The sequence below is a fragment of the Ochotona curzoniae genome, unplaced genomic scaffold (genome assembly GCF_017591425.1).
Source record: "Ochotona curzoniae isolate NIBS_2020 unplaced genomic scaffold, NIBS_Ocur_1.0 contig_1071, whole genome shotgun sequence".
Classification (NCBI taxonomy): domain Eukaryota; kingdom Metazoa; phylum Chordata; class Mammalia; order Lagomorpha; family Ochotonidae; genus Ochotona; species Ochotona curzoniae.
In genome coordinates this window covers 3,441,443-3,463,244 of record NW_024464939.1, presented here as the reverse complement: position 1 = coordinate 3,463,244, position 21,802 = coordinate 3,441,443, and the positions used below count along the sequence as shown (strand labels likewise).

The following is a 21,802-nucleotide window of genomic DNA, read 5'->3' as shown; positions in this document are numbered from 1 at the left end:
ATAAGAAAGTTGAAATCCAGTTTTCAATATTGTAAAAATTTACTGCTTTGTTTTCACTGGGAATGTAAAGAAAAGAAAACATTTTAATGAAGCATTTTTGCTTTACTAGTGGGAAATCTGAGTACATCGAACCGGCCAAGCGAGCTCATGTGGTGCCACCACCCAGAGGACGGGGCAGGGGAGGATTTGGACAGGGGATCCGGCCCCATGATATTTTCCGGCAGAGAAAACAGAACACAAGCAGACCACCGTCTATGCATGTGGATGACTTTGTTGCAGCCGAAAGTAAAGAAGTGGTCCCTCCAGATGGAATACCTCCCCCTAAACGGCCACTCAAAGTATCACAAAAGATTTCTTCTCGTGGAGGATTTTCAGGCAATCGAGGAGGACGTGGAGCTTTTCACAGTCAGAATAGATTTTTCACACCACCTGCTTCAAAAGGTAACTGTTCACGGTGGGTTAGAATATTAGAATGTAAACATGTTAGATGAAAATGTTTGAGACAGATACTGATTGAAAGTATTTTTCCTGTTACTACAGTAAAGTTCTGTAAGGAATACTTTCAGTGATAGTTTAAGAGACGTCTTTGTTATATTCTTTTAACGAATGTTTTAAACTCTGCAGATGTAATACCCTCCCATTAGCCCCTCATGTAGCTCCCATTAGTACTCGCGCTTTACTGAAGAGACCAGGACACAGAAGTACAAGCAGTAGCACCAATGTTTGAACCTGGCAGTCTGCCTTCAGAGCCTCTGTTCTTCATATCTGTGTGATTCATGCTACTGTGTGGTATATTCAACTCACAGTTTTCAGTTTTTCTTCCAGTACTTGTAAAGATTAAGGAAGACATGCCAAAGTTTCCTTAATGGAATTAGAGTTGTGAAAGGAGGAGGTTTTTATTTTTTATTTTATTTTATTTTATTTTATTTTTTCCCTAGGAAACTACAGTCGCCGGGAGGGCACCAGAGGCTCCAGTTGGAGTGCTCAGAACACTCCACGAGGAAATTACAACGAAAGCCGTGGGGGCCAGAGTAACTTCAACAGGGGTCCTCTCCCGCCTCTGCGACCACTTAGTTCTACAGGTATAAGTGCCCCCTGCTTGATACTGCTGAGAAAAGGACCTGCTATGTTTATGAAATTTTGAGCCACCAATTTGGCCTTGGCAGGATCAGACTAAATAATTTCACAGGTGTTCAATAAACATTCTCCACTCTCACTTAAGACTGTAGACTTAAAATTCTGAAGTCAGTTATATATCTTTGAGTGTCCCATGCACATCTTTTGTAAAAATAATTGTTTTTATGATTTATTTATCTGTTTATTTGAAAGTATTGTAGAGAGATAGGGAAAGAGAAAGAGAGCTCTTCCTTTCACTGGCTGACTCCCCAGATCGCCCAGCCAGGGCTAAGTCAGGTGAAGCCAGGAGCCAGAAGTTTCTCGTGGGTGTCTGCCATGGACAACAGGAGCCCAGTCTGTTGGGTCATTGTTTCCTGCTGTCCCAGGCCATTGAGCAGGGAGCTGGATCAGAAGCAGAACAGCCTGAACACAAACTGGTGCCTATGTAGGATGCTGGCATCACAAGTGGCAGTGTAAACCCTCTAAGCTACAATGCTGGCTCCTGCACATGAGCTATAAAAGAGTAAATGGTATTGTTGATTTGAGTTCAGTGGTATATGTTAGGTATTTAGTGAGATGTAAAAGGAAATGGAACTAAAGTCTGTATTCTTTCTTCTATAGGTTACCGCCCAAGTCCTCGGGACCGTGCTTCCAGAGGCCGTGGGGGACTCGGACCTTCCTGGGCTAGTGCGAATAGCGGCAGTGGAGGCTCGAGAGGAAAGTTTGTCAGTGGAGGCAGTGGTAGAGGCCGGCACGTACGGTCCTTTACACGATGAAAGTACTTGGGGAGCACCCCAAGTGTGTTTGAACATTTCATGAGGACGATCAAAATAAGACTTTGAAGGACCAATTTACACTTAACAGTTATCTGGAAACATCTGAGAGAATATTTTTATCTGGAGAAAGCAGGTTTTGTTTGATACCTAACGTGATTTCAATAAAAACCCAAACTTTGTATGTATGTTTGTATGTATTTTCCCCTTTCTATACAAGTATTTATTTAGAAAATTTCTAGGTAGAAAGAGAACAACTAAATGCCTTGTTTTGTATTTTTTGCCTATACAGCATATGTTCAGTTTCATAGCTCATGGCACTCTTTACCAACTCAGCAATTTTTTTCACAGAACATCCAGGCCAAAAGAAATAAATACTTCTGTTTACCAAGTAGCTAGGTCCAAGCAACTGAAGAATTGCCATCCTCATCACTAGGAACTGTGGGCACTGTAGAATGTCTCAGCTCTTGGAAGCAGTATCATTTCCTGTACTTTTTACCAAACTGTAAAGGACACAGTTTTATTCCGATAACTTTGCTGTAAAGCAATATAATGCTCTCCAAGGTGGAACTGTAAACTACCTCAGACTAGCAGTGTGTGTGCTGGCCAGCAGTGCGGCTCTGTTTTCCTCCGAATTGTCAAATGCTGTCTGGCAACCATGTAATTTGCTAAGTTGTCCCTGAACAGTTTGAGAACTGTGACTATATGAGAAGAGACAAAATATTCTTCTCCTTTGTGTTAGAAAGAAAAACAAACTTTGTTTTTTCAGCTATGGACCTGCTGCTGGCTATTTTTAATTATAGTTATTTCAAGCCTACAGTGAGGCATATTCTAATATTGTTAATTTGGGAACCAGAAGCATTTAATGAAGCTGGATTTTATATATAGAAATAAAGCTTATAATTGAGAAAGTAGCCGTATTTTCCCATGGGTATGTCTTAATACATTTAGCCTATTTATCTGGCATAAATACAGATTTCTGTTATAAAAAGAATTGTATGAGTCTCATTCTATTTTATCACCTTCTGTTTTGCAGAACTATTTGTGAGTATATAGGAGGTTTCTGTTCATAGCTTTGAAACTTTGACTCTCAATATCCTGATTTAGATTAAAAGCAATGTATATTTGTTTTAAAAGATTTGTTTTTGTATTTAAAAGATGGAGTTGGCCCAGCATGGTAGCCTAGCAGCTAAAATCCTCAGCTTGGATGCACTGGGATCCCATATGGGTGCTGGTTCTAATCCTAGCAGCCCCACTTCCCATCCAGCTCTCTGCTTGTGGCCTGGGAAGGCATTAGAGGATAGCCCAAAGCCTTGGGACCTGCACCCGCATGGGAGACCTGGAAGAGGCTCGGGCTCCTGGCTTCGGATTGGTGCAGTTCTGGCCATTGCAGCCACTTGGGAAGTGAATCAATGGATAGAAGATATTAAAAAAAAAAAAAAAAAAGATGAAGTTACAGAAAGAAAAGACTAAGAGAGACCTTCCATCTGCTAGTTCACTCTCCATATGGTTGCAGCACTGGATCTGCTCTCCCAAGGTGTAAGCAGGGAGCTGGTTTGAAAGTAGAGCAGCCAGAACTCAAACTGGCAGCAATATCTGATGCCAGCACTGCAGGCAGAAAGCTTAGCTTGCACTGGCCCTTGAAAAAATTTATTTGAAAGATAGGCAGAGAGGCAAAAAATTATTTGCTGATTTGCTTCTCAAATGGCTAATGTGGCCAAGGCCAATCATGTCAAAAGCAATAGCCATCCTTGTCTGCCACATGGGTAGCAGGCCAAATTCTTGAGTATTCCTCTACTGCCTTGCTGGGTGCATTAGCGGGGAGCTTGAATGGAAGTCCAACAGCCAACAGTTGATCCAGTACTCTGATACAGGAGGCTGTCATCGCTCGTGGTGGCTCAGCTCATTGCCCCATGGAAATCTCATAACTAACGCCCTGTGACACCATGGCCATGTCCCTCTTCTACTTCTAATCCAGCTTTCTCTTAGTATGACCTGGAGGCAGTTATGATGGCCCAAGAGCTGTGGATGGAATTCCTGGCTCCTGGCTTCAGCCTTGCCAAGGGCTGGTTGTTGTAGGTGTGAATCATTCCTGCTTCTGTCCGCTGTTGCATGTTCTCTCATTCTGGCTTCTGAAACTAGGAGCCAGCACTGGGGCCTGTGGACAAAGCCAACATCCCTGTGGGGTCCCTGTGGATGCGCTGTGATCCTGGCCTCCCTGTTGGGTACCAGTTTGTTCAAGCCCTGGCTGCTTCACTTCCAGTCCTCTGATAGATAGGGGCTTAAGTGGCCCCTGCACCTGCTTGGGAAACCAGGAAGCAACTACTGGCTTTGGACTTGCCCAATTCCAGTCATTGCAGATTTTGGAGAGTTTATCTGCAGAATAAGGATTATCTCTTCCTTTCTGTAATTCTGCCTTTTATATAAATAGATAAAGCTTTTACAAACAAAGAAAACTACTCTGGAGCATCAAAATGGAGAAGAAAGAGCTTGAAAGCAGAATGACCAGTGAAAAGGATTTTTTTTTTTAATTGGAAAGTCATATACAGAGAGGAGGAGAGACAGAGAGGAAAGTCTTCTGTTCGCTGATTCACTCACCAAGGGACCACAATGATTGGATCTATGCTGAACTGAAGCCAGGGGTCTGGAGCTTCTTGCGGGTCACCCACATGGGTGCAGGATCCCAAGGGTTTGGCCCGTCCTCAACTGCTTTCCCAGGCCACAAGCAGGGAATTGGATGGAAAGCAGGGCCGCCTGGATTAGAACCAGCACCCATATGGGATCGTGGCATGTGCAAGGTGAGGACTTCAGCTGCTGGGTTACTGTACTGGACCCAGTGAGAAAGATTTAACATATTTGTATGTGTAGTTCTCAAAGAATATATATGTATATTCTTCAGAGTCTTGGATGATACATGTTGTGTGGGATGCCAGCTTGCAGGCATCCCATGCAGGTGCCATTTCAAATTTTGTCTGCTTCATTTCAATCCAGCTCCCTCTCTTGCTTTGGGAAGAGCAATGGAGAATGGTCTGAATCCTTGAACTCCATGCTTCGCATGTGGGAGACCTGAATTTTTTTAAAAAGCCGGCAACTCAGCAGTAAATGGGAATTTGTTAAAAATGTACGTTCTCAGGGCCAGCGGGATGTCTCAATGGTGAAATCCTCACAAGCACCAGGATCCCATATAGGTGCCAGTTTCTGTCCTAGCTGCTCCACCATGCTTATGGCCTGGTAAAGCAATAGAAGACGGCCTAAAGCTTTGGGAACCTGCACCAAATGGGAGACCCAGAAGAAGCCCCTGGCTCCTAGCTCCTGGCTTTGGATTGGCTCAGCTCTAGCCATTTTGGCCATTTGGAGAGTGAACCAGTGGATGGAGGAGGATTCTTCTCTGTGAATCTTACCTGCCTTTCCAACAAAAGTAAATCGTTTTTAAAGAAATGTGGGCCCAGCACCATGGCTCAGTGACTAACTCTTTGCCTTGCAAGTGCCAGAATCCCATATGAGCAGTGATTCGTGCCCCAGCTGCTCCACTTCCCATCCAGCTCACTGCTTGTGGCCTGGGAAAGCAATGGAGGATGCCCGTGTGAGAACTGGAACAAGCTCCTGGCTCCTGGGTTTGGATCAGCTTAGCTCCAACCATTGTGGCCACTTGGGGAGTGAAATAGCAGATGGAAAATCTTTGTGTTTCCTTCTCAGTAATTCTGACTTTCCAATAAAAGCAAATTTAAAAAATAATGTATATTCTCAAGCACAAAACCTGCTTTAAGAAACAGAATGGAGTTAGCTATGTGTGTCCAAGCAAGTCCCACAATTGGTAGTTAATTGAGCTGATAAAACTTGTTGCACCATGAAGTTTGAAACCAACTGATCTATACCAGTGTTTTCAGTCATAAGCAATATCTTTGTGGTGTGTGGAGAGGAGATTGATGCAAAAATGAAGTTTTCGGTGTTGTGCATTTAAAAATTTTTTATGGCAAGACACCATTTTGCCTTTTAGTATAACTGGGTTCAGTACCCTTCTCTGACTCCTGACTTCAGCCTGATAAAGCAGACATTAGAGTCACCAGTAATGAGTCAATTAATTTGGTTGCTGCCACCCTTGTGGGAGATTTGGATTCCTTTTTTTAAAAAAAAAAAAAAAAAAAGATTTATTTTTTTATTTGAAAGAGCTACAGAGAAACAGATTTTCTTCTACCCATTGGTTCACTCCCCAAATGACCAGGGCTGAGGCAGGCTGAAGCCAGATGCCAGGAGTTTCTTCCAGATGTGTCTCATGGCAGGTGTCAGGGACCCAACCACTCAGGCTTCTTCCACTGCATTTCTTAAGCTGTTAGCAAGGAGCTGCATCAGAAGTGACACTTATACTTGATGCTGGCATTGCAGGTGGTGGCTTTATTTGCTATGCCACTATGCCAAAGTGTTTTTTTTTTTTTTTTTAAGATTGTATTTATTTGAAAGGAAGATTTTACAGACAGAGAAGAGGCAGATCTTCCATCCTCTGGTTCACTCAAAATGATTGAAATAGCTAGAACTGAGCTGATCCAAAAATGAGCTTCTTCCAGGTTGCCCATGTGAGTGCAAAAAGCACAAGGGCTTGAGCCACTCTTTTTTTTTTTTTAAAAAAAGATTTATTTTATTTATTGGAAAGTCAGATATACAGAGAGGAGGAGAGAAGGAAGATCTTCCATTCAATGATTCACTCCCCAAGTGAGCGCAACGGCCAGTGCTATGCCGATCCGAAGCCAGGAGCCAGGAACTTCTTCCGGGTCTCCCACACGGGTGCAGAGTCCCAAAGCTTTGGGCCATCCTTGACTGCTTTCCCAGGCCACAGGCAGGGAGCTGGATGGGAAGTGGAGCTGCCGGGATTAGAACCGGCGCCCATATGGGATCCCAGTGTGTTCAAGGCGAGGATCTTTAGCTGCTAGGCCACGCCACTGGGCCCCTTGAGCCAGTCTTTGATGCATTCCCAGGCAGCTCCTTGCTGCCAAACTTCATCAGCAACCTGGGATGGGGCAGTCATCTGATGATTCTTTAGAGACCCTCATGTGGGGAAGAGTTTTCCAATGGTGTTACCTAAGTGGTTTTGATAGTTTTAAGATGTCATTGACTTCATTGCACCAAGGATGAAAATATCTTTCCAGGGTCTGTTGGCTAACAGGTCCACCTTAGTGTATCCACAGACCCAGGAACCTGTTCCAAAATTTGGCTGGGAGAAGTGTCCAACGTATTCTGTTTTTCATCCTCCGATCCTCTGCTGGCTAGATGAGCTGGCTGTCTGGGCTTGCTGTACCTTGCACAGGAGGAGGCAGCTAAGGTGACCCAGTCTCAGTACATGTACTCTAAGACCAGCAACGACTGAGTCCAGCAGTTGAGGAATCCCCCAAGAAACCTTGCCTGGGGTGACTTCAGACTCAATTTTTGTGGGTACCAGCCAGTGCATGGTCAGGTTTGGTCCATCCCCTGCACCAGCCAATGCACATACTAGTGGATGCAATTGCGTGGTCAGTTCAACTCCCAGCCCCATATCTCACATGAACCAATATATCCAGCTTTTACGCACACCAGTGAAGCTCCAGCCTCATCAGGGTTCCCCCAGATAACCCCTGCTAGACAGCCGCAAGCCCTGGTTTTCACATGTCTCAGCATATACTGCAGCCTGGCCCAGTCTTCTGCATCCCACTGGCTCTAGTGCACACCCATGGGGTGCTGGAGCTTAGCTCAGCCCAGCTCACCCCCAAGACTTGGCCCACAAATATGCCCATGGGTGCTGCTGCTTTAACCAGCCTGGCCCACTCCCAGCCCTGACTCTCATGATTACCAGCAGGAGTTGCAGCCCAGCAGAGGAAAGTCCACAGTGCCCATACTAGGCCTGCTCCCAGTTCCAGATGTTGCTCTTTTGCCAGTGGGTATTGTGGTCCAGTCTGCCAAGACACTTACCTAGTCCTGACACTTAGTGGATGCTACATCCTAGCCCGGCTGGCCCATATTCACTCTGGCTCTCCTGTGCGCTTGCAGGTGAGGCAGCTTAAATCAGCCTGGGACAGTCTCCAGTCTCAGCTTGCACGCTTATTAGTGGAAGCTGCAACACAGCAAGGGAGTCCTCAAAGTTTCCATTCCCAGCCTTGGGTCTTATGTGTATCATCAATAGAAAAATGGTTCAATGTGGTGAGCATTTTGCCTCAACTGGGTAATTCCTACATCTCCAAGGACAGCTGGCTCAATCAGTGTCATCCCCATGTCGCTCTCACTACCTGTCAGGATGTGGCCACTATTGCCCCTGGATTGAGGTCCAGGCAGACTGTCCAGTGATTAGAACTTTTCACAGAGCACCTGCCCTTCTTGCCAGTTAGTATTCACCCTTGTCTGAGGCACCCTGGATTATGCTGAGAGTGAAAAATGGGTTTGAAGGAGTGGTTTTATCTACTTATTGTTTAAAGATTTATTTATCTTTATCGGAAAGCAAGAATTACAATAAGAAAGATCTTCCATCTGTGGGTTCCTTTCCCTGATGGCCAATGATTCCTTCCCCTAATAGCTACAGTGGCCAGGGCTGGGGCAAACCAAAGCCAAGCGCTTCCTTTAGGTCTTCCATGTGGGAGGAGGGGCTTGGGCATTTGGATCATCCTCTACTGCTTTTCCCAGGGAGATGGATTGGAAGTGGAGCACCTAGGATTTGAACCAGTGCTGATATGGGATGCTGGCATGGCAGGTAGTAGCTTAACATGTTATGCCACAGTTCTGACCCTGTTTTTTTGTTTGTTTTGTTTTGTTTTGTAAGATTGATTGGAGTCATTGCTGTGACATAGGAGGAAAATCCACTGTCTGTACCCCATCTGGGCTGGTCCAGCATGGCCACTGTGACCATTTGGAGAGTAAACTAAGTGGATGAGACATCCCTGTCTCTCCTTTGTCTTTTCACCTTCCACATAGACACATCTTTAACATTTTAAAAAAAGATTTATTTTATGTTTATCTGCTGGCCTCTGTTTCATTCCTCAAGTGGCCACGATGGCCGAGGCTGGTCCATGCTGAAGCCAACAGGACTTTCATCTGGGTCTCTTAGATAAGTGCAGGGGCCCATGGACTTGGGCTATTTTCAGCTATTTTCCCAGATGCATTAACAGGAATCCAGATCTGAAGTATAGTACCTGGACTTGGAAACAGTTCCCATATCAGATGGCAGTGCTGCAGGTGGTGGCTGACCTTGTGTGCCAAAACGCTGGCCTGGATGCTGTCATTTCAAATGGGGTTTCTGGAAGAGCAGAGGCATCACACTTGAGGACCTGTTAGTTATGCTAGTCAGCATTGCTCTTTGACCTAATGGTTACATGCTGGTTAGGAAGCCTGCCTCTCATGTCTGAAGGCCAGTGTTTGACTCTGCTTGATTCCAACCAATGATAACTCAGGGCGGGGTCCTTCCACTCTACAGGAGACCTGGATTGAGTTACTGGCCCCGGGCTTGGAAAAGCCTTTGGTGGGATTTTGGTAGTGAACATCAGGATGAGATCAGGATGAGAATCCTTTTTTTTTTTTTTCCTTCCATGGGCAACCTTCATTTATTTATTTAAAGATTTATTTTATTTTTTGGAAGATTTACTTATTTTATTTTTATTTTTAAGTCAGATATACAGAGAGAAGGAGAGACATAGAAGATCTTCCATCTTCTAATTCACTCCCCAAGTGGCCACAACAGCTGGAGCTGCACCAATTTGAAGCCAGGAACCCAGAGCTTCCTCTAGGTCTCCCACCTAGAGGGTGCAGGGTTCCAAGGCCCTGAGTCATCCTTGACTGCCTTCCCAGGTCACAGGCAGGGAGCTGGATGGGAAGCAGGGCTCCGGTATTAGAATTGGTTTCCATGTGAGATCTTGGCACGTGAACCGGGCCCCAAAGAGTTGTTTATTTGAAAGGCAGGTATAGAGAAAGGGGAGAGAGAGCGAGCGAGAGAGAGAGAGAGAGAGAGAGAGAGAGAGAGAGAGAGCAAGCGAGAGCTTTCATCCTGATTTAATCCCCAAATGTCTGCAATGGCTGGTGCTGGGCTGATCTGAAGCCAGGCCTCCCATGTGGTTGCAGGGACACAAGGACTTTAGAGCCATTTTTTTCTGCTTTCCCAGGCTACAAGCAAGGAGCTGGATTAGCAGTGGAGCAGCTGGGGCACAAACTGATGGGATGCAGGAGCTTCAGGTAGAGGTTTAGCCTGGTAATGTCAGTGCCGGTCCCTGGATAGGAATTCTTTGTCTCTCTGCTTCTGAAAGAGAAAAAAGGGAAGGAAGTGAAGAATGAAGATTCTTAGGTAGGCCCGTACTCCCAGAACCCCAAACTCTGCAATTTGAACCTCACACTTTGTGTCTGAGTCTACCCTGGTGTGTTAAAACCTAGGTGGTAGAAGTCTCTTGGAGTAGACACCAAGCGCTTTGATTTTCACCCACATGCATGAGTTTTGCTGCTTTAGGTCAGTATTGTTTGCGACACTGCGTATAAAGGGGAAAAAGCCAAGACCCAGCTCTTCTGTGGCTTGTGTTCTGAAGAAATATAAGTTCAATATCTGCATGTATGAATGTTAGGGAGTGGAAACTGTGGTGAGAAGCTCTGAGCCAGGGGAAGGGAGGCAGAGAATGAGATAAGAAGTAGTGGGAGTACAGGTAAGACACCAAGTAAATCCTGATGTGGATGAGGTGAAGCAGCAGGCAAGTGCAAATCTGACAGATAAATAGCCTGAGGCCACCTTTTCCCAGACCTACTTTAGACATTTGGGGCTTGTCAGAATCATGTGTCTGCAGACACAGTGAGAACTCGATTTTCCTGGTTACCCTTAATACGTGTTCTAGCCCAGAGAAGGGGATTATATGATCTACAGATTCCCCACCCTTGTCATGCACCAGATTCCAAGTCTTGCCAACAATTGTCCCTGGAGCTTCCTAAGGCACAGTTCAGTCAATGTGAGCCTCTTTAGAACTGAAACAGTTTTAATAACTCTTTAACAGCTACTCATATCTTTCCTTTTGGCAAGGCTCTGGCCCTTGCCATTCATGTAGGTGACCAGGATGGAACTCCTGGCTCTTGGGAGAATTTGGACAGTGAACCAGGGTTTAGACGATCTCCTTGACACTATTTCAAATAAGATAAATCCTTTTAAAAATGCTGTCAAGGTACTTAAAATAAACTGTACGTATTTACACCTCTACTGGCTGCATAGCCGTTCCCATTGCTCTAACAGGAGGCCTTGTTTTCCGCGCGAATAACAGAACAACACCTCCGTGATGCGCAAGTTTCTTTCAGTGCGTTTACACCTGCTACACGCCTCCCAGCGCGGCCTGCAGGGCTCCAATCAGGGCGCTGCACAGGCACATGCGCCGTGGTGCGGCGAGGGCGCCCACTCGGAGCCCGGCGAACGGGGCGCCGCGGCTGTGACGCAGTGTGCGCGCGCCGAGGCCTGGGCGCGGATTGGCCGCTGGGAGGCGGGAACCCCGAGCTGGGCTGGCGGGGCGGGGAACCCCGTGAGCCGCGGCGCTTCGCTGGGGCCGGCCGTCCCGGCCGCTTGCCGGTGCGTGCTGGGGGCGAACGGCGGCAGCTTTGAGGTGGTGCGGGACGCAGCGGGCAGTGCTCGGAGGAAGGCGGTTAGGACCAGGGGACGTCGCGCCTGGCGGCGGGGGTACGGTGAGGGTTTTGGTGCGGGGTGTGAGGAGGCGCCCTGGGGTGACGGTGAGGGTGACGGAGTGGGTGTGTGAAGAGCCGCCCTGGGGTGACGGTGAGGGTGATGGAGCTGGTGTGTGAGGAGGCGCTCTGGGGTGACGGTGAGGGTGATGGTGAGGGTGTGTAAGGAGGCGGCTGGGGTGCTGCCTGGTGGTGGTGATGGAGCGGGTGTGTAAGGAGGCGCCCTGGGGTGACGGTGAGGGTGATGGAGCGGGTGTGTGAGGAGGCGCCCTGGGGTGACGGTGAGGGTGATGGAGCGGGTGTGTGAGGAGGCGCCCTGGGGTGACGGTGAGGGTGATGGAGCTGGTGTGTGAGGAGGCGCCCTGGGGTGACGGTGAGGGTGACGGAGTGGGTGTGTGAAGAGCCGCCCTGGGGTGACGGTGAGGGTGATGGAGCTGGTGTGTGAGGAGGCGCTCTGGGGTGACGGTGAGGGTGATGGTGAGGGTGTGTAAGGAGGCGGCTGGGGTGCTGCCTGGTGAAGGTGATGGTGCGGGTGTGTGAGGACGCGCCCAGGGTGATGGTCTGGGTGATGGTGATGGTGTGTGAGGAGGCGGCTGGGGTGCTGCCTGGTGGTGGTGATGGTGCGGGTGTGTGAGGAGGCGACCCAGGGTGCTAACTGGGATGCCCTCTGGCAGTGGGGCCACAAGGGCCGAAGCGGGGTCAGGCCGAAGCCTGCGATTGTGAAGCCCTTCTCTAACTTGACTGTTTGTGATAGGGGCCCCACACACTTTCTGGGTGCATTAGCAGGGAGTTGATGTGGATGCAACACAGCTGAGATTTGAACTCGTGCTCATATGGGACGCTGGCTTTGCAGGCCTTGACTGTATTTGCTGTGCCACAATGCCAGCCCCAAAACATTCTTTCAAAGTTTCTTTTGTTATTAATGACTATAGAATTATGTAACAAATAAAACACTGTTTCCATGATACATGAAATATAAGCTAGTATCCTTCATCAAAAATGACTTGTAATTTTTGTGGATTTTTGAGTATTTATGTTGGCATAATGAATTATGTTAAGAATGGGGCCCAGGTCTAAGCACAATTCATTTATGTTTCTATTGTAGCCATTTGAGGTGTGAACCATCGAATGGGAGATCTTTCTGTGTCTCCTTTTCTCTGTAAATCTGCCTTTCCAATAAAAATAATAAATCTTTAAAAATAAAAGCAAACTGGGTCTTGAGTGTAGGCTCTCTGACATGACATACAGGTATCAAGTACTATCCTAAACTCTGCCAAATGAGAGAGAGACAGACAGATTTGCTGGCTCAATTCCTAAATGGCTACACTGACTGACCGACCTGAAGCCAGGAACCCATGTGAATGTAGGAGGACAAGTCCTGGGGCCATCAGTGCTTGCCAAGGTGCATTAGCAGGGAGCTGGACTGGGAGATGCCAACAGGCATCGGCAAAGGAGTGTTGATGGCTTTGCCACCGTGCTGTTTCCTGCACTTGCCTTTTATCTGCCTATCTCAGAGGTCAGGTGTGGCTTGTTCACATTCACACAGCTGGGTGGAAATAGGAGGGCAGTTTCATTGCCCCGTGAAAGGGGGTCATGTGCACATTGGTAGACTCATGAGTTAATTCTGTTTTGGTCATTTTTCAGGTCAGTGCTATTGAATATGAGACGATCTGCAGCGCCAAGTCAGTTGCAGGGGAATTCCTTCAAAAGACTGAAATTTTTACCCCCAGGAAGAAGTCAACCAAGTTTGATTGAAGAGATTACAAAACTGAACCCAGATGTGAAATCGTTTAAGGTAAAAAAAAGAAAAATACACGAGTGTGTGTGTGTGTTTTCTTTAAACATTTTTTATTTGAAAAGCAGAGAGGCAAAGAGCTTTCGTCTACTGATTCACTTCTCAGATGCTTTGCATCAGCAGTGTTTGCGCAGGTTGAAGCCAGGAGCAGGAGCTCAGACCAGGTTTCTCACAGGGGAGGAAGGGACCCAGCTACTTAAACCAAACCTGTTACCTCGCAGAATGTACATTAGCACGGAGCTAGAATTGGGGTTGGAGTTGGGACTAAAACTCGAGTACTCTGCAGTATGCTGCAGTCTCAAGCTGTGTCTTAACCAGGGTGCTAAACTCTTGTTGTGTCTCAAACAAAACAAGCAAACAGACAGAAGACCAAAATATTGCAAAAATGAGATATGTGGCTTCCCTTAGTGGACTTACTTTGAGATCTTATCAAATAAGGGTTTTTTTTTAAATTTTAAAATTTATTTATCTTTTTTTTTTAAAATAATGATTACATGGTTGATCAGGCTGGGAAAGATCAAGGTTTAGGGAAAATTGGGTGAATTTATTGCTTCCAAATTTGATGATTCTTCTTGTTGTTCCTGGAATAGGGGGAGAAACAAAGGGGAAAACCACTCACGACTTTCCACACGTCCGAGTACCCAGGGATGATAAACCACCACCTCATATCAACCCAGAGTCTCCATGTGCACATATTCTGAGGGTTCTGTCCAGGTGGTTTGGATAGTTCTGAAATGCTGCCGATTTCACCAATTCAAGGATGATGTCACCCTCCCAATGTCCATTGGTTCTATTAACTAAGATTTCTTGCAGTCATCATTGTTTGGACTAGTTGCCAGTTAGTTCTGTTATTCTGCTACAACACCAAATTTACTACTTTATTCTCCTTTTACAACAGGGCCTGTGTTCACTGCTCTACCTTTTTCATTAAGTAGGGCATAGGCGAGTCCAAGTAGCTGGGCCAGGTGTCCCAAGTGTTATCGAATCCCCCTCTTCTGGGACTCACAAACCCAGCAGCCATTGAGTGAGAAGGCCCTGGTACCTGGGCCAGGAGACCCAGGCCCAGCTGGATCCTCCACCCTTGGGGTTCACGAACCGGACATCCACCTAGAAGGCAGGCGGGCCCCAGGATCTGGGCCAAGTGACCCATAACCCATCAGTTCCTCTGTCCCTCAGTGCTCAGGAACCCATCTCCCACCATACAGGTGGGCCCTATTGCCTGAGCCAAGCTACCCAAGCCCTGTCAGATCCCCTGTCCCTGGGATTCACAAACCTGGCCTCTGCTTGGCCTAGGCTGGCATGACTCGCCTCACTGGAGCTTCCATATCTTATTGCACTGCCTCGCCTATTCTGTCCCCTCTTCCAGCTCCTGTTGGTGGGTGCTGCAGCCTATTGCAGCCCAGCCCAGTCTGCTGTCATGGTCCTAATGTCAACTGGCTGCGGGTGTTTCGGCCTGATCTGGCTCTTCTTGCCTCTTACCCTGGTTCTCAGATCTACCAGTGGATGTTGTATGCTAGCCCAGACTGTTCTGTCCCCAGATCTGACCCACATGTATGCTGGTGGGTGCTGCAACCTGGCATGGTCTGGCTGCTTCTTGCTTTGCTTCTTGTGCTCTCCTGCAGGGTCTATGTCCTGATGAAGGAGTTTCCAAGCTCCTCCACTGAGTCTCCTCCTGGTGGCATTCTCACTCATACCAGTGGGTTGTTGGCTCAGGTTGACTTTGTCCACCTTCTATCCTGGCGAAAAAGGCTTGCTCAACCGGCCACACCCATTCTGGTTCTTGTTGTTGGGTGTTGTAGCCAGCACTACTTGGTCCATGTCCAGATCCAGCTTTCATGTAGTTCAGTGGGAGTCAAGACCTAGTCTGGACTGTTTTACACTGAAACTGGCTTTCACAAGTACCAGTGGGGGCTGGAGTTAAGCCCAATCTGACATTCCACCATCCCTGTGCACACCCGAGCTGGTGCAGTCTGTAACCATATACAGCTACACCTGCTGCACTCAGTCCTAACTGTTGTTCTCACCAGTGGAAATCCCAACCCAACTGAGGTGCCCCCTTAGCTTCCCAGCCAGACCTGACCCCATCTGCAGTTCTAGAAATGGGCAGCAGAAATTGCAGTTCCATGGGGGTGAACCCACATTGTCCCCACGGATTGTGCAATCAGATCTACTTCTCTCACTTTTGTTCTCGCCTCCAAACCACTTTGGTGTGGGTCCCATACATCTATACACATGTTGTGTACTTGTCTATAGAAATCCCTTAGCTGTAATTCCTAACCTGGGCATAAAAACAACCGGTCACCTCCCACTGCACCCTGTGTGATTCCATCATCCCCATGTAAATCAGGCCAGTCTAGCCGTGAATGTACACCCCGGCGGCCCAGGCACCATAGGTGCCGAGTGAAGCCCCTTGTGCCGCTCAGCTACAATACCCTCACAGGTTGAAAAACCTGGCCTCCAGGATTGAATGATCCCGGAAGCCTGCCAAGCCTCCCTCCCACAAAGGAGTCAGTGTGCTCAGCTGCTTGTACCTTTTGCCAGGGTTGAAAATCCTCCAAGCTGGGGGTCTTGAAGGCGCACCGTGTGAGCCCTCCTCCAGGGCTTCATACGGCCTGGCTACAGTACCCCTGGGAGTCCCAGATAAGGGTTTTAAGCATTCTTTTTGAGCATCGTTTTTATTTGTAAGGCAGACTTTACTGAGAGAGATGGAGAGATGAGAGATCCTTCATTCACTAGTTCACTCCCTAAATGATCCCAATGGCTGGAGCTGATACAGTGTAAAGCTAGGAGTCAGGAATTTTTTTAAAGTCTCCCATGTCATTGCAGAGGTTCAAGCACTTGGTTTATCTTTTGCAGCTTTTTTTTTTTTAGATTTTTTTTAAAGATTTATTTATTTTTATTGGAAAGTCATATATACAGAGAGGAGGAGAGATAGAGAGGAAGATCTTCCGTCTGATGGTTCACTCCGCAAGTGACTGCAACGGCTGGTGCTGAGCCAATCCGAAGCCAGGAGCCAGGAACAACTTCTGGGATTCCCACACAAGTGCAGGGTCCCAAAGCTTTGGGCCATCGTTGACTGCTTTCCCAGACCACAAGCAGGGAGCTGGATGGGAAGTAGGGTCGCTGGGATTAGAACTGGCTACCATATGGGATCCTGGCAGGTACAAGGCGAGGACTTTAACCACTACACTATCGTGCTGGGCCCTATCTTTTGCAGCTTTCTTAGGGGTATTAACACGGAGTTGAATAGGAAGTGAAGCAGTTGAGACTTGAATTGGCACCTATGTGGGATGCCAGTACTGCAGATGGAGGCTTAATGTGCTACTCCACAGTGCCAGCCTCTAGATAGATTCTTTTATATATATAATTTTAATTTCTGTATGTTACAGTTCCATAGACCCTGGAATTTCCCTTGCTCCCTCCCCAAGTCTCCTCCCCCCATAAAATTCCCCTATATATAGCATATCTCTTCATATACAGTCACATGTTCATCATTGCAGGCATGGACAATGACAGAGAGTCCAGCTTCCTATTGTCAAGATACAGCTAATAGTTTCATTAGTAGTCCATTTTTAATGTGGAAGTAGAGATGCACACTGCACTGCATCCTCTCATCTGGGCATGATAGTCTCTATTATACAGCCACCACACATCCCTCTTAAATGAAAAGCCACAATACAAAATAAACAACAGGAAGAAACACAGAAATTTACAATTGCATGAATTTCTCAAGAGGTTTTGATAGTTCAACAGTCCTGAATTTCTGCCGATCCCGCCCCTCCAATCATGATGAAATCTCTTCTGAATCCACTGGCTGCTATAGTCTACCTTAGTGTCTCCGTCTGTCTAGATCGTCACTGGGCAGGGGTAGTTGATCAAATTGTTCTGTCCTCCGACCTCTGCCTTGGTATCAGGTGTCCTCTGTAGGCTCCAATGTACTGCCCTATCCTCCATGTACATTTGGATACGCTGTCCACTGATCCACCTGCGCCACTGAGAAGGCCCAGCTCTGACACATCCATTCCCACAGTTGCAAGCTGGCCTGGCCTAGCCAGCCTGCAGTCCCAACTCTCGCTCGTGGGAACCTGCACTTCTCTCCATGGTTAGAGTCCAGCGGTTCAGTTGGTAGGGAATTGCCAAAGAAATCTCATCTGAGGCCATCCCAGACCTGATTCTTGTGTATGTTTGCCAATACAGGATCCGGCAGTCTGTCACCCATATCAGCCTACGCACATACTGGTAGTAGCAATTGTTGGGTCAGTTCAGTCTCCAGCCCCATGTTTTTTTTTTTTTTTTTAAAGATTTATTTTTTTTTATTATTATTTTTTTATTGGAAAGGCAGATATACAGAGAGGAGAGACAGAGAGGAAGATCTTCCATCCTATGATTCACTCCCCAAGTGAGCCGCAATGGTCGATACTATGCCGATCCGAAGCCAGGAGCCTCCTCCGGGTCTCCCACGCGGGTGCAGGGTCCCAAAGCCTTGGGCTGTCCTCGACTGCTTTCCCAGGCCACAGGCAGGGAGCTGGAAGGGAAGCGGGGCTGCCGGGATTAGAACCGGCGCCCATATGGATCCCGGGCGTGCAAGGCGAGGACCTTAACCACTGTGCCACCGCGCCGGGTCCTCCAGCCCCATGTTTTATGCAACCCAGTGGGTGTAGGAGCCCAGCCTGATCCTGCTCACCACATACTTGGCCTTCATGTAAACCAGGGGAACTGCAGTCTAGTCGGAGTGACCCAAAAAACCCCCCATCAAACCTGCCCCGCCCTGGTTCTCGTGCTTACCAGTATGTACAGCATACTTGTTCTGTCTGTCCCACATCTCATTCTGCTCTCATACACGTAGATGGGCAGTAAAGCCCAGTTTGTCCCAACCAGTCCAACTATCCAGTCCACACTGGTGCCCGTGGGTGCCACCATCTGTTTAAGCCATGCCTGCACCTGACAGAATTTGGCCCCTGTGCCAGCATCTGCCAGCTGATGTTGCAACAGAACCCAATCAATCCACACCCACAGTGGCTTATGCATGTACCAGAAGGTACAGTCAGCCCAGCCTGGCTTTTCCCTGATCTAGCTCACATGTAGGCCATCCAATGTTGTGGCCATGCCCGGCCTTGTCTGCCCCCATCCCAGCTCTCATGTTCACCAGTGGGAGTGGTGGCCCAGTAGTGGGGCCCTTGCAGCCCCCTCACTGGGGACATCCCCACCACCCCCTGAGTTTTACATGTGCTGGTTGGTTGCTGCGGCCCAGTCTGGCACAGCCTGCCTCACCTCAGCATCTGCCAGTGGGCCAGGCCAGGCCCATCCCCAATTCCAACTTATGCTGGTTGGGGCTACATCCTAGCCCAGCTCTGCCAGTCCCCAGTCCTGGCTCTTATGTGGACTGCCTGGAATTGCACCCTGACCCAGCCTGACCCACACTCTGTTCTGGCGCTTGGATTTGCCAGCAGGTGATATGAACTGACCCAGCATGGCCTGCCTCCAAACCTGTACCAAATGTATACCAGTGGGTATCATATTTTGGTCTGATCTGGGCTGCTCCCTATCTTGGTTCTTGCATTCACCTGCAGGGAGTGTGTCCTGACACAGCAGTTCCCCAAGCTCCTCCATTAGAATGTCAGATCCCTCTCCCTATGGGCCCAGTGCGGTGGCCTAGCGGCTAAAGTCCTCGTCTTGAACACGCCGGGATCCCATATGGGCGCCAGTTCTAATCACGGCAGCTCCACTTCCCATCCAGCTTCCTGCTTGTGGCCTGGGAAAGTAGTTGAGGACGGCCCAAGGCTTTGGGATCCTGCACTCATGTGGGAGACCTGGAAGAAGTTCCTGGATCCTGGCTTTGGATCTGCATAGCATTGGCCGTTGCGCTCACTTGGGGAGTGAATCATCGGTCAGATGGAAGATCTTCTTCTCTGTCTCTCCTCCTCTCTGTATATCTGAGTTTGTAATAAAAATAAATAAGTCTTTAAAAAAAAAAGATTCTCTCCCTATGCCAGATCTTGCACACACTGGTGGGTCTATGGGCCAGCCCTACTTAGTCCACCTCCTGTCCTAGTAGGAACAGTGGCCTTTTGTGACTAGCCCTCACCAATTCTGGTTCTTCCTTTTGGGTACTACAGCACAGCTAAGCCTGGTCAGCACCCAAACATAGCTCACCCATGGATCAACAGAGGCCTAGTTCTCACCAGTGGGTACTGGATTCTAGCCCAGTTTGGCGCATCCCATACCCAGCCCACACATGCCGAGGGATTCTGCAGCTATATCTAGATCAGACCACATGGCCCTCATGCTTTCCAATGAGGATTACAACCTGGCCAGGGTGTCATCTTTGCTCCCCAGCCGGGCCTGCTCCCCTCCACAGATCTCGCGCATGCCAGTGGTTGCTCTGACCCAGCCTGGCATAGCCCCTCATCTGTCTAAACTTTTGCCTTTGAATGTTGCTAGCTGGCCTGGCCTAGCCAACCTGCAGTCCCAACTCTCGCTGGTGTGTGCTGCAATCTGGCCCTGCTCAGTCTGCTCCAATCCCTGGCTCATGTGAACCAGTAGGTGTGATACTCTAGCCCATCATGACCTGCACTCTGACCCGGTTTCTGCACTCACCAGTGGGCTAAAGTCTCTTCTGCCCTGCCCCTTTCTGTCCCCTTCCAAAACTAACCCACATAGTTGCCAAAGGGCGGTGCTGCATTGCCCAGTTCCCTGACCCCTAGGTCTGGAATATGTGCTTGCCAGTGGGAGCTATGGCCCAGTAGGGGAGTTTTCGATTTTCCCCCTCTCAGCCCACTCCCAGAACCAGATCTCACATGTTGCAGCAGGTGCTAGACCCTTGTTCAGCATAGCCTGCTCCTCCATCTTGGCCTTTGTATGAACTGGTAGATGTTGCAGGCCAGCCTGGACTATACCTTGTTTTAGGATGTGCATGCAGGTGCTGCAGCTTGGACCTGCCCAGCCTATTCTCAGACCCCGTACTGTGAATGTTGCTGGGTTCCATTTTCACATGTAGTTCAGCCAGTCGCCACCCCAACTCTTGAGCTAATCAGCAGGACTTGTGTTTCTATAGGGTTGGGCCCACATATCCCCCACTAAATCTACCCCACGTCCTGGTTCTTCTGTGTGATGGTTAGTGTCATGACCCTGCCTAATGTGACCTGTCCCCTGTTCCAACACTCAATCAGGTACTGGGATCTAGCTGTGTTAGACAGGCCCTCAGCCGTAGCTTTCATGTGGTATAGCATGTGGCTGCCAGTGATGCTCTGTGCTAACAAGCCCATCTCAGGACTCCCATGTGGGCTGAAGAATCAGCCTAACCCATACAGATCTTCCAATCTCTCCCTTCCATACCACCAGCTTCTCAGTCCCCTCACTTACCAGCAAGTGCAGTGGCCCTGTTGTTAGGTGTCCCCAAGGATTCATTCCTCATTTACATGTACCTTGTCTGTATTCATGGATGTCCCTAGGCACTAATTCGTCACCCCCAAGTCCCCGGAGTTCATCAGCAAGTGGCCAGCACTCAGAGCGCAGCACCCGAAGGGACACTGACCACCAGAATAAAGATGGTGCCGACTGCTTAAGAAGCAACTAGGAGTGGGCTATGACCTCCACTCATTGGCCAAGATTGGCTGATGAAGTGGAGGCTCCACTTCGTGTGCCCAACTCATGGTACCAAAATGGTGCTGGCTCTAGATTCTTAAAAATGTAGTTGGCAACAGATTTATTGTGATAACTTTAGTCCTGCCAGCCATGTATTGGATCTTGGCTTTGGTGTGGCCTGATCCTGGCTGTGGCTTTTGTGAAGTGAGGCAGCAGTTGGAAGATCTGCTGTCTTTAAAGTGGATGACACCAAACCTCTAAAGGTTCCTAATGTAATCCTAGGAAACTGAATATGTTATCTCATGTGGCAAACAGGTTTTGCTGAATTAATTAATGCTATGAGGTAAAGACATTCCTGGATTCTCTGACTGGGTTTGGAATAACCGTAAGGGTCCTTGTTAGTGCAGGTGTTTGGGGCTGGTCCCATGATGGAGTGGGTACAATCACCATGAGTGGTGCTAATATCCCATATGGGCTTTGGTTCAAGTTGGACCAGCTCTGGTCATTGCTGTCATCTGGGGAGTAAACCAGTGGGTGGAAAATCCTTTCTCGCTGTCTCACTCTCTGTAACTTTTTCAGATAAATAAATCTTTTTTAAGAAAGTGAGACAAAAGAGTCAGATTATGAGATTCTGAACATAGGATTAGAGAAATGTGATATAGCTAATTTTCAAAATGGAGTGAGAGGGCACAAAGCACAGATTGAGGGTAGCTTGTGCAAGTTTGAAAAGATGTAGAGTCTCCAGAAAGGGATGCAGTTCTGCCAGTAACCTGATTTGAGCCCAGTAAGTCCCAAGTTGGTGTTGTAACTTGTGGTACTGCAAAATGATAAATCCTAGTTTTATGTTTCTAAGTGTGTGATAATTTAGCATAGGTACTATGGA

The 21,802-nt window shown here is 48.0% G+C and overlaps 2 protein-coding genes across 3 annotated transcripts in view; both read left to right on the top strand.

Annotated features, from left to right (window-relative positions):
• Positions 1–2,071, top strand: part of VIRMA (vir like m6A methyltransferase associated) — a 64,481-nt gene extending 62,410 nt beyond the window's left edge. For both annotated transcript variants that reach the window (XM_040993416.1, XM_040993426.1), the window contains 3 exons: positions 110–441; positions 939–1,082; positions 1,738–2,071. In XM_040993416.1, coding sequence (XP_040849350.1) covers positions 110–441; positions 939–1,082; positions 1,738–1,892 — 631 coding nt within the window. In that variant the 3' untranslated portion in view covers positions 1,893–2,071. The remainder of the gene's footprint in view (positions 1–109; positions 442–938; positions 1,083–1,737) is intronic.
• Positions 2,072–13,190: 11,119 nt separating this feature from the next.
• Positions 13,191–21,802, top strand: part of RAD54B (RAD54 homolog B) — a 77,711-nt gene continuing 69,099 nt past the window's right edge. The window contains exon 1 of the mRNA XM_040993389.1: positions 13,191–13,335. Coding sequence (XP_040849323.1) covers positions 13,201–13,335 — 135 coding nt within the window. The 5' untranslated portion in view covers positions 13,191–13,200. The remainder of the gene's footprint in view (positions 13,336–21,802) is intronic.